The 11,003-nt window shown below is 42.6% G+C and overlaps 1 protein-coding gene across 2 annotated transcripts; it reads left to right on the top strand.

Moving 5' to 3' along the window:
• The first annotated feature begins 2,991 nt into the window (after positions 1-2,991).
• LOC146649625 (uncharacterized) lies at positions 2,992-7,784 on the top strand. 2 transcript variants are annotated; one of them, XM_085387787.1, is made up of 6 exons: positions 2,992-3,146; positions 3,360-3,496; positions 3,574-3,667; positions 3,804-4,136; positions 4,215-4,400; positions 7,310-7,784. In XM_085387787.1, the coding sequence occupies exons 1-6, from the start codon at positions 3,108-3,110 to the stop codon at positions 7,607-7,609; spliced, it is 1,089 nt and encodes a 362-aa protein (XP_085243913.1). In that variant the 5' UTR covers positions 2,992-3,107; the 3' UTR covers positions 7,610-7,784. The 2 variants fall into 2 exon arrangements, with proteins under 2 accessions (XP_085243913.1, XP_085243914.1); XM_085387788.1 differs by lacking the exons at positions 2,992-3,146; positions 3,360-3,496; positions 7,310-7,784 and adding exons at positions 4,600-4,727; positions 4,829-7,266 and having other exon boundaries at positions 3,506-3,667; positions 4,215-4,395.
• The last annotated feature ends 3,219 nt before the right edge of the window (positions 7,785-11,003 follow it).

Here is an 11,003-nt window from a genome sequence, read left to right as displayed (position 1 = left end):
CATTCGTATTATCTCAGTTCCTGGCAGGCAAAAATAAAAATGTCCAAACTTCAGCTGCAGCTGGTACTCAAGGTCAGCAGCCTGGCTCTGCCGCTGATGCAGTTACCCCCTTTAATAAACAGACATGAAACCACGCCTCCTTTCAGCAACTCTGATGATTTGTGATCTGGTGCTGTCTAAAAACCTCAGTGTCACTATCCTGCGTTTTTTTTGACCCAGCATTTTGAGTTTTAGTGTATTTTGATGTTTATGGTTTATGTTTAAGTCCATTAAGGTTTTCTAAGTCCATTTCTATTATGCCTAGGTTGCTGTTATAGTTCTTTGTTATTAGATTCCCCTTGTGTCTTCAACCCCTGTGTTAAGTCTTCCTCGCCCTTCATGTGTTTCATGTCTGCATGTCTTGTGTTGTCAAGTTCTTGTTGTCATGTCTGCGTCTCATTATGTTTCCTGTTTTATTTTGATGAGATCTTGTGTTTCTACGCTCAAATGTGTTTAGTTTTACTCTCCCCCTGTTCATTCATATCAGGTTTTTCCCCCATGTGTTTCCACTTCCGCTGATCACCTCATGTGTGCATTTAGTCTGTGTGTTTCCAGTCATTCGTCGTCAGGACGTCTGCCAAGTTCACGTCATGTTTCCAGTTTTTTTCCATGTATCCATGCCTGGTCCCATGTTCAAGGTTTCTTTGTTTTTCAGTCTTAGTTCACCCAGTTTAGGTTATTGTTTAGTTTGTCTTCTTTTTTAAATAAACGGCTCGTTTGCCACACTCAAGTTTTGTTTTGTCTCTTCGTGTGTTGCTGTTGGGTCCACCTCCTCAGTCCACACAGTCAGCTTTGCAGCTAGACTGTGACACAGAGGTCTCAGCCCCTCTGTGTACATGTATTCAGGATTCAGCTCATTTGCAGAATTTTGAATTTGTGTTCATGTTTGTTTTTTATTAATTTGTAGCCAAAAAAGACACATTTTGTGGATATTTATGGGCTCAAATTGCGGTCATAAATATTTTGTACTTCAGATGCATATTTGTGAACTGTGTTTTGTGACCTTGTAAACCAAAATATCTGAAAAAGTTATGTTTGTGCATTTATAGATGAGAATTTGTGTGTGTGTGTGTGTGTGTGTGTGTGTGTGTGTGTGTGTGTGTGTGTGTGTGTGTGTGTGTGTGTGTGTGTAGAAAGATTTGTTTGTAAAAAGTATTTATACAAGTTACAATTTTTTTTTTGTTAAGGTCTGGTTACAGATACAAAGCAAAAAACTGTGTAAAACTCTGTGCTCAGGTTTCCTGGTTGTGTGTGGATTTCAACTTGCACAGCAAATCTCTGGAGTTAAATATTTTGGAGTAAGGCATAAAAGTGCACAAGAGTTACATTCCAGGAGTTTATTTTTCACCTTATACTACAGTTAGTGTTGGGGAGTACTCTCAAGCGGTGTAATATTTAGGTGTTCATTCACTGAGTGCTAAGGAGTCTAATTCAACACATTGCTGGTGTTGTTTGTCTGTCGACCGTTACCCTGTCTATCTGTGCTTGTCTCTTGGACTCCGACATGTAGGAGGTAAAAATACTTTATTTATTTTGGAATTTTCTGTGAGTGTAGTAATGTTATTTATTTATATATATATATATATATATATATATATATATATATATATATATATATATATATATATATTCAGTTACATGGATGCATAAGTAAAATATAAAGTTAACTAACTAGCACTACACGTGTTTTCTGCATGTTACGCTGATTCATTGATAGCAGCTAGGCTAACATTAGTCAAAAGTTAGCTAACTAACTTATCTTACTGTATTTGAAGATACACATTTCACGTTGTCAATGAAAACGTTCATTTGTATTTCTTTTTTTTTAACACTAATGTTTCATTTAACGTTAGCTAACTACAGTAATATTATGTTTAGACTCATGGTAATGGCCGTATTTAACCAAAGAGAGGTGCAGCCTGCATTAATGAGATATCAAGGTACCATTAACATAAGTTAGTTAGTCCTGCTTCACAGATATGCACACAACCCTGTCGCCACTCGCCACACCTGAAAAGACAAGGACGCGGCAAACATGCGGTCACATTGTCTGCTAAACCTAGCCTAGCTAAATAGATTTTAAGCAGTAGCTAGTGTGGACAGGCTAGCGCAATGTTAGAAAGTGTTTATGGATTACGTTATACACAGTTCACATAAAGTTATCATAAACAGCCTCTTCTTCTTCCACATGTTATGTTTCATATTAGTAAAGGTTTTTTCCATAGGTGGCCAAGATGTTGATAAAAGTAAAACACAGAGAGACAAAGAAATATGTCAAATTGGAAGAAGTCAGCTTCACAGATTTTATGAGTGCAGGTAAGTTATACATGGTTTGTACCAAGTCATTAAAGAGGAAATGATAATGTTGTTATTAACTAAGTGATGATTTTACTTCAGTGCAGCAGAAGTTTCTCATACCAGAAAATGCAGCACTGAAAGTCACAGATGAGCAGGGTATAGAGGTGGATGAGGATGTCTTTCCTGAACTTGCAGGAGTCAAAGAGGTGTGTTTTGTCATCTATACAGCTGAAGGTAAGTAAATATATGCTCTGATAGATTTTGTGGGATTTGATTTCTACAGTTACTCTTAAATAAACCTTTTTTTAATTTGTCTAATATCCTGTGGTAACAATCACAAAATGCTGCTTTCATGGCTCAACAGTAAGTTGGATTTATCACATGCATTTCAGACATCCTGGAAACAGAATCATCCAAGAAGCTGCGTGACTGCTCAGACCTAACACACTATGTGACACTCACACCTTGTGGTATGTAAATTGTATATTACCATAATAAAATACAAAATAACCATCTGTTCTCCTGGGAGAAAGTATAATTTAATCAAAGCATACAATTTACGTATGTGCCTATGTGCGTAAATGGTAGCTTTGTTGTGGTTGATTTTTGATTGTATATGCCTTATATTGTAATATTTTTGTTTGTCACCCTCAGATTTGACTGTCCTGTAGCAACATGTGGAAGAGCCCTCCTCTCCAAGTCTAACAGATACATTGTCTGTCTCAACCACCAGCAGTCAGAGCAGTGACACAAGCGATGCCGGACTTCAAATGGTTCAGCCTCTATTGGACAGCATACATGCAAGAAATGTAGATACATTACTTAATAGACTTGTATTTGACTCTTTAGTTGTCATTACTTGAAAAAGCTTAAACACGAAGATAAAACAGATTAGAGAAAAATAATTTGATATAGTATTTCATGTAGTTCATATGTATAATCCACAGATTGAAATTGTTGTTTGGGTTAAAATAGTCTCATTTTTTGTCAATTTTTTTGTTCTTTGTATCAAATGTGTTTAGACAGTGGAGCAGATTCTGACTTCCAAACCAGCAGGGGTGACTGTCATCCATGAGTATGAAAAAACTGGGAGTTTGAAAGATTCCACCAGGCGATTAATGGTGAACATCATTGTAGCTCACATGCGTGAAAAGGAAGGGTAAGAGGAATGATGTTTATTCTATTCATTTTTAAAACTGGCAAGGATCTTATCAAAAAACACTTCTGCTTTTGCAGGAGAACTGTAAGTAAAGCAACGAAGGAGTTTCATGCACTTGGAATCGTGTCACTCTTCCCATCTTTGAAGGATCCGTACTCCAAAAAGGGATATGTGAGTTTGCTCTGCAACTGTAGTGTGTAATAAGACTTGCTCTCTTTCTCTCTCTCTCTCTCTGTCTCTCTCCCTACACATATATATAAATATATATACACACTCTACAATGTATGCAATTTCTTTCTTTCTGTAGGAGCATTTCTATGACATTCAGAGCAACAAAGGTTTTCTTGAGTGGCGTATCAAGACTGTGCAACGTCAATCCAAACCCCCCACTGCATCACAGAACAGGGTGGAACTGAAAGGAGGGCCCACATCACAAAGGAAGTTTGGTTTCACTAATGACCAGCAAACAAGAGATCAATGTATGGAAGCCATGTCTCTTCTTCATCACACCACTGACCAAGATATAGTCTTCCAGAAGATGAGAGAGACATTCTACTATCGTCAGCAGATACTCCATGACCCACAAGAATCAGCAAACATTCTTCAGATGTTTCCTCGGTTTTTGGACACTAAAGGACTGGTAGGTAAACAAATGGGGATCTGAAAAATACTTGACTTAAAAAAATTGATTTTAATGGACATACTTCTCCTTTGTTAGATTTTGCAGGACTTTGCAATGATGTTTGGAGTAGAGACTGCTTCCAGGTTCCTGGAAAAATGGAACACCAGTTTTAAAGACAAGGTTGCCAGGGAAGCCAGAGACCTTAAAGAGACTTGTCTTCTGAAAAGATTGCTGAAATCTGCTTTGAACGAAGAAATGGATGATGCTGATGAGCCAGGTAGTGTCCTAAAGTAACACTTTATTAGTGTAGTAATTTTAGTTTTCATTTTTAAAAGTTATCAAAAAAGCAGCAGTGTGGATAATGTGTGTATGGATCACTTATTTTCTGCTCATACCCTCAACCAGTTTTTATATGTTAGTGAAGTTCAGTTCTGTCTCCCCTTTCCAGCATTAGTATTTAACTCCTTAACACTGTCTGCAGAGTGGGACAGCGACATGGCTTCTCTTCTTGTTCTGCTGCACCTTCTCACGCCACAACCAGCTGGAAGGAAACAGCCAAAGAAGATGAGTGTTGGAGAGGCAATAGATCATCTGGTTAAATTTCACAAGGTTTGTCAAGATAATGTGATCCAGTTCCAGATACTGTGGTTCATGGAACACTTTTTCTTAACCTAAGGGTTTATAAAGTGATGCTTTTTATTGTGTTTCAGTCTTGCCAGAGCCTTGAGGATCACCTCATGAACAATGAAGGAAACCCTCAGCCATATCTCCTGGCCACAGGGACTTCAAAAGCACAGGTTTTCAGCTTCTACATAGTCTTGGATCGAAAGCTTCTTCCATGTCAGTCAGGCACATCACTGGGTGCATTTGATGAGCTGTTCAAGTGCCACTTTGTTTTCAGTGTGAAATATGAAGACGCTCTGTCCAGCCTGTACACATTTTTGCAGACCACTGTGTACAATATTGATGTAGGCACAACAGTGGAAAGTCCAAGAGTCAAAGAGTTGCGAGCAAAGCTGTTGAATAAGTAGTAACCAGGTTATGCATTCAAAATGTTGACCTGCTTTCTCTGTGCTTTATCCTTTGCTACAGCTTTACTTTTGTTCAGACATTTAAAACTAGTTCATGGAATGTATCCTGGCAAAAATTTGAAACTAAAATGTGGTCAGATAGGATGTTGTTTACAATTCTCAAGTTATTCTGGATTTAGAAGACATCTGAATAAGATACATGCTACTGTTAGCACATGTGTTCCTCATGAGACCCCTTCTGACCATGATACCCAACAGTTTAGTAGTTCTCAGTGCTTAAATGATGAAACACCATCCACATCATCTCAGTGCCAAAATTCTGAAGCAGGCCCTTCATTCTCAAATCAGAGCAAGGACATGTCTGCCTCCATTATTGCCAGACTTTTAGGAAGTGGTGTACCAAATACTGTAGTTCTTTCTACAGTTCAGAACTTAGAGGAATTTGTGGGAGATTGGCAATCTAATATTCAGGAACAATTATTGACCCTATTACCAAATGACAGTCCCTCCAGATCAGCCATTGCAGATTTATTTAAAAATTTGGACAATCCGTTTAGTCACTTGAATTCTGAAAGCAAATGTAAAAAATATTTTAGAGATAAGTGGGAAATGGTACAGCCAGTTGAATTGCACCTAGGAGTAAGATACGATACTAGACGATGTACCAAAACTAGAACCTATGAGCAAGTCCCAGTAAATGACAAATTCATATATATTCCCATATTGAAAACACTCCAGTTCATTTTTAAGAATGAAAGTATTTGTGAGATGATGCAAATATGCACCCAGTCTGACACATATCAGGACTTCTGTGATGGAAGCTACTTCAAAAGTCATCCTTTGTTTTCAGGTAGCAAGTTTGCTATCCAAGTCCAATTGTACTATGACGAATTTGAGTGTGCAAATCCTTTAGGTTCAAAAAAGGGTATACACAAAGTTGGCTGCCTTTACTTCATCCTTAGAAATCTTCCTCCCAGTCTGAATTCGGCTTTAATGAACATTCATCTGGTATCATTATTTTATGCACAAGACGCAAAAAAATATGGAATTGATGAAATCCTGAAGCCCCTAGTAAAGGACCTGAAAATATTAGAGACGAGTGGGATTGCTGTTCCATTTGCTAAATTTCCTGTATTTGGTACTCTGGCACAAATTACAGGTGATAACTTGGGGATGCATAGCATTCTTGGATTTTTGGAATCGTTTAGAGCTAATTATTTTTGTAGATTTTGCTTAATTGATCAGTCTTCAGCTCAATTAGTTTTCTCAGAGGACGACCCATGTTTAACTCTTAGATCACCAATTCTGAATAACCAACATTATAATAATTTGGTAGATGATCCAACATTAACATCTTCATTCGGCATAAAAAGAAAGAGCATACTTAATTCATTAAAATATTTCAATATTGCGGAAAATTATGCCGTTGACATCATGCATGATATTTTGGAAGGGGTTGGTCAATATGAAGTCAAGTTGCTATTTCAATATTTAATCGAATACTTCATCTCTAAAGATAGCTTGTTAAATAGGATATATGCTTTTAATTACGGCTATATGGAAAAGAAAAATAAACCAACGAATATTAACCTGGATCGTGCAGGGCATGGAATAGGTTTAAATGCATCACAAACACTTTGTTTGATCACAAACATACCTTTGATATTTGGTGACCTGGTACCAGAGGATGATTTGCACTGGCATTTGTTGCTTTTGTTGTTGCACATTCTAAACATAGTTTTCTCATACTCTATCACTGAAGGAATGACTGTGTATTTAAAGCACCTGATTATTGAACACCATAGACTCTTTAAGGAACTATACCCATCAAACAACTTAATTCCAAAACATCATTTCATGGTCCACTATCCAAGGTGCATTCGAAAGATTGGTCCTCTCATTCATATCTGGACCATGAGATTTGAAGCCAAACACAAATTTTTCAAAGACTGTGTTAAGAACTTTAAGAATTTGACTGTATCACTTGCAAGGAAACATCAGTTTGCATTAGCTTATCATTGGGAATGTATGAGTTTAAAAGAAGTTGAGTCTGGTCCAGTTAAAATGCGTTCACTTGAAACACAAGAATACTCAGAAATTATATCTCCATATCTTCATGTTGATTTACAGAACACTGTCAAACTCACAAACTGGGTAAAGTGTAGTGGAGTTGAATATCGTGTTGGGCTTTTTGTTTGCACAGGCACTTATGAAAACATGCCGGTTTTCAGCAAGATAACTTCAATCATTTTACATGATGGTAAAGCTGTTTTTGTTATGGTTGAGCATGAAACGTGTTTCCATTATCATTTTCATGCTTATCAGGTAAATGAAACCATTCCTAAGAAGATACTGGTCCTAGAAAGGGAGAAGTTAAGACATTTCAAAAGTTTTGATGGCCAAATGTCATATGGGTGTGATTCACAATTGTATGTCGTGTCAGACAGTTGCATTATTTAATTTGTTGGCTTAATGGAGACCTTATAGAGTCTTTTTCATGTTAACACTGCATTACAATAAGTGCTTATTCTGTAGTCTTTTTTTTTTTCTTTAATTCGTTTTTTTCCCCCAATATTAGGCCTATCTGACCACACAATGTCTCAACTGTTTAGCTGCCATAATTGTTGCTGTTTTAATGTCGAATGTTACACTATTATAGTGCTGTTACACAGAATGTATGTTAGTCCACTGAATTTTGAATATGATACTGTGGCGGACCACCAGGTGGCTCCACTCACACACAAGTTGAAGGGAAGTGTGGGGGTGGAGATTTTGGCGCTGACTATATGTGAAGTTCTGTCAGTTAATAAAGTTGTTGGAGTGAGACACTGAGACCTCTCCTGTCGTTGTTACATACCTCCACATTGGTGACCCCTGTAGTGAACATGCTAAGGCTCGACGACGAAGCCAGCTCTGGCCTGGAAGCATCGGCGGCCGCCGGACCTTCACCTCCGCCGATGGCTGCGTTTGTTGTGGCGCTTAAATTGCCGGATTTTTGGCTTCACGATCCTCCTTCATGGTTCATGCACGTAGAAGCTCAGTTTGCTCTTCGTGGAGTTTCAGCCGACGACACTAAATACCACCATGTGGTGGCCTCACTTGACCCGCTGTCAACCCGCCGTGTGATGACTCTCCTCCGGGATCCCCCAGCCCAGGGCAAGTACGCCGCCCTCAAGGGGCTGCTGCTGCGGCGTTACTCCCTCTCTGATGCTGAGCGGGCCGAGAAACTCCTTTCCATCGCGGGCCTAGGCGACGGCACCGCCCTCGAGCTCATGGAGAGCATGCTGTCCTTGCTGGGCGCGGAGGACGGAGGATTTCTCTTCACCCACCTCTTTCTTCGACAGCTGCCGGCTCCAGTGCGCGCTGGCCTTGCCAACTCCCCGCTATTGGCCACGAAGGATTACCGCTCCCTTGCGGAAGAGGCGGATCGCATCCTCCTGGCTACCAGGACTTTCGGCGTCCAGACGGTTATTCAGGACCCACCAGCGTTTTCCCCCTCCCCCTCACCGATGCTCCACGGGCCCTCCGACTCGTCCACTGTGGCCGGAATCGCTGCACGGCGGCACCGCGGAAAGGGGCTTTGTTTTTATCACCAGCGTTTTGGAGCGAAGGCACGGCGCTGCCTCCCGCCTTGCAGTTTCCAGACCCAGGGAAACGGGCATGTCAGCGCTCTGTAGCAGCCGCGACCGCTGGCAACAAGGAAAGGCTGCTTTTCTTAGAGGACTCACGCTCGGGGAGGCGTTTCCTGGTGGACTCCAGCTCACAGAAGAGCCTTCTTCCCCCGGCTGGCTCGGACAGGCTAGCTGAGGGTTGCGGGCCATTGCTAACAACGGCTAATGGCTCTCCCATCAAAACCTTCGGTGAAAGGTTGGTGACTGTTTGCTTTCACGACCGTGACTTTCAGTGGAACTTTGTTGTTGCTGCTAGCTCTGTGACTATAATAGGCGCTGATTTTCTTTGTGCTCATGGACTACTGGTTGATGTGGCTAACAGACGTTTAATTGATGTGTCCTTTTCCTCATTACCCTGTTTGACTCGGGGTGCTCAGCCCGTGGTGCATGCTAACTCAGTAGATTCGGGTGACGTTTTTCAGTGTTTGCTTTCTGAGTTTCCCTCACTCACTGTCCCCACTTTCTCGAGCACGGTGACGAAGCATGGGGTAGAGCATTACATAACTACAGTAGGGCCCCCGGTGTTCGCGCGCGCGCCGCCTCGACCCCGCCAAACTGGCTGTCGCTAGGGAAGAATTTGCCACCATGGAGCGTCTGGGCATCGTGCAGCGTTCGAACAGTGCCTGGGCTTCTCCGTTACACGTGGTGCCTAAATCTGATGGTCGGTGGCGACCTTGTGGGGATTTCCGCCGTCTTAATAATGTCACGGAGAACGATCGTTATCCCATTCCCCACATCCAAGATTTTTCCGCCCATCTTGCGGGGACCTCGGTTTTTTCTAAGATCGATTTGGTACGGGGATATCACCAGGTTCCCGTGCGCGCGGAGGATGTCCCCAAAACCGCCGTAATTACACCTTTCGGCCTTTTCGAGTTTCTGCGCATGCCGTTTGGCCTGAAAGGTGCCGCCCAAACCTTCCAGCGGTTGATGGACTCAGTCTTGCGCGGGCTGCCCTTTGTTTTTGTATATCTTGATGATATACTGGTGGCCAGCAGCTCGAAAGAGCAGCACATGTTCCATCTGCGTCAGGTTTTTCAGCGTTTGGCGGAGCATGGACTGATTATTAATCCGTCTAAATGCCAGTTTGGGTTGCCCGTTCTCGATTTCCTTGGGCACCGTGTTTCCGCCGAGGGCGCGGTTCCGTTGCCTGACAAAGTCCGAGCTGTTTCGGAATTTCCGCGTCCCACGACTGTTAAGGCACTGCAGGAATTTTTGGGGATGGTGAATTTTTACAACCGTTTTCTCCCCAGAGCGGCACATCTGCTGAAGCCCCTTTATGGGGCGTTAAAGGGTAAAAAAGCTAATGACCCCGTTGACTGGTTTCCGGACAGCATCCAAGCGTTTTCTGATGCTAAGTCAGCATTAGCTAATGCTGCCCTTCTGGCCCACCCATCCCCCTCAGCGCCGATTGCGTTGACCACTGATGCGTCGGACATAGCGGTGGGTGCGGTGCTGGAACAGCGAATCTCGGGTGTCTGGCAACCGCTCGCCTTTTTCAGCCGTACGCTACGTGACAGCGAACGCAATTACAGCGTTTTTGACAGGGAGCTACTGGCGCTCCACCTGGCGTCTCGTCATTTCCGGTTTTTTCTCGAGGGTCGTCACTTTACCGCATACGTGGACCACAAACCCTTGACGTTTGCCATATCCAAGGTTTCCGATCCATGGAGTGCACGCCAGCAGCGCCAGTTGGCAGCCATTTCTGAGTTTACCACGGACATTCGGCACGTGGCTGGTAAATCCAATCATGTGGCTGACTGTTTGTCCCGTGCGCTGGTTTCTCCCGTCTTTCTCGGCATAGACTACTCCGCCATGGCTGCCGATCAGAGCGGTGACCCTGACATCCTCGCGCTTAAATCCACCCAGACGGGCCTCATACTGGAGGACAGACCCGTGCAGGACGGTGGTCCCCTCCTCGTCTGTGACGTTGCCACCGGCCGCCCTCGCCCTGTGGTTCCCGCTTCCTGGCGTCGTCAAGTTTTTGACTCGGTACATGCTCTCTCTCATCCAGGGGTCCGGGCCTCTGTTAAACTGGTCAGCTCTAAATTTGTTTGGCCAGGCCTTCGCAAATCTGTTAAGGAATGGGCGTCGGCGTGCATTCCCTGCCAGCGCGCGAAGGTTCATAAACACACCAAGGCGCCCCTGGAGCCGTTCTTCATACCCGGCAAACGTTTCGATCATGT

The sequence above is a fragment of the Rhamphochromis longiceps genome, linkage group LG17 (genome assembly GCF_057381845.1).
Source record: "Rhamphochromis longiceps isolate RC_006_pf linkage group LG17, R_longiceps_female_GT1.1, whole genome shotgun sequence".
Classification (NCBI taxonomy): Eukaryota; Metazoa; Chordata; class Actinopteri; order Cichliformes; family Cichlidae; genus Rhamphochromis; species Rhamphochromis longiceps.
Note: the sequence above shows the minus strand (reverse complement) of the source record. Positions and strands in the feature narration are given on the sequence as shown.

Coding starts and splice junctions, on each gene's coding strand:
- LOC146649625 (XM_085387788.1), top strand. CDS start 3,506: ATGATGTTTATTCTATTCATTTTTAAAACTGGCAAGGATCTTATCAAA. Junction 3,668..3,803: donor CGTACTCCAAAAAGGGATAT/GTGAGTTTGCTC, acceptor TTCTTTCTGTAG/GAGCATTTCTATGACATTCA. Junction 4,137..4,214: donor TTTTGGACACTAAAGGACTG/GTAGGTAAACAA, acceptor CTCCTTTGTTAG/ATTTTGCAGGACTTTGCAAT.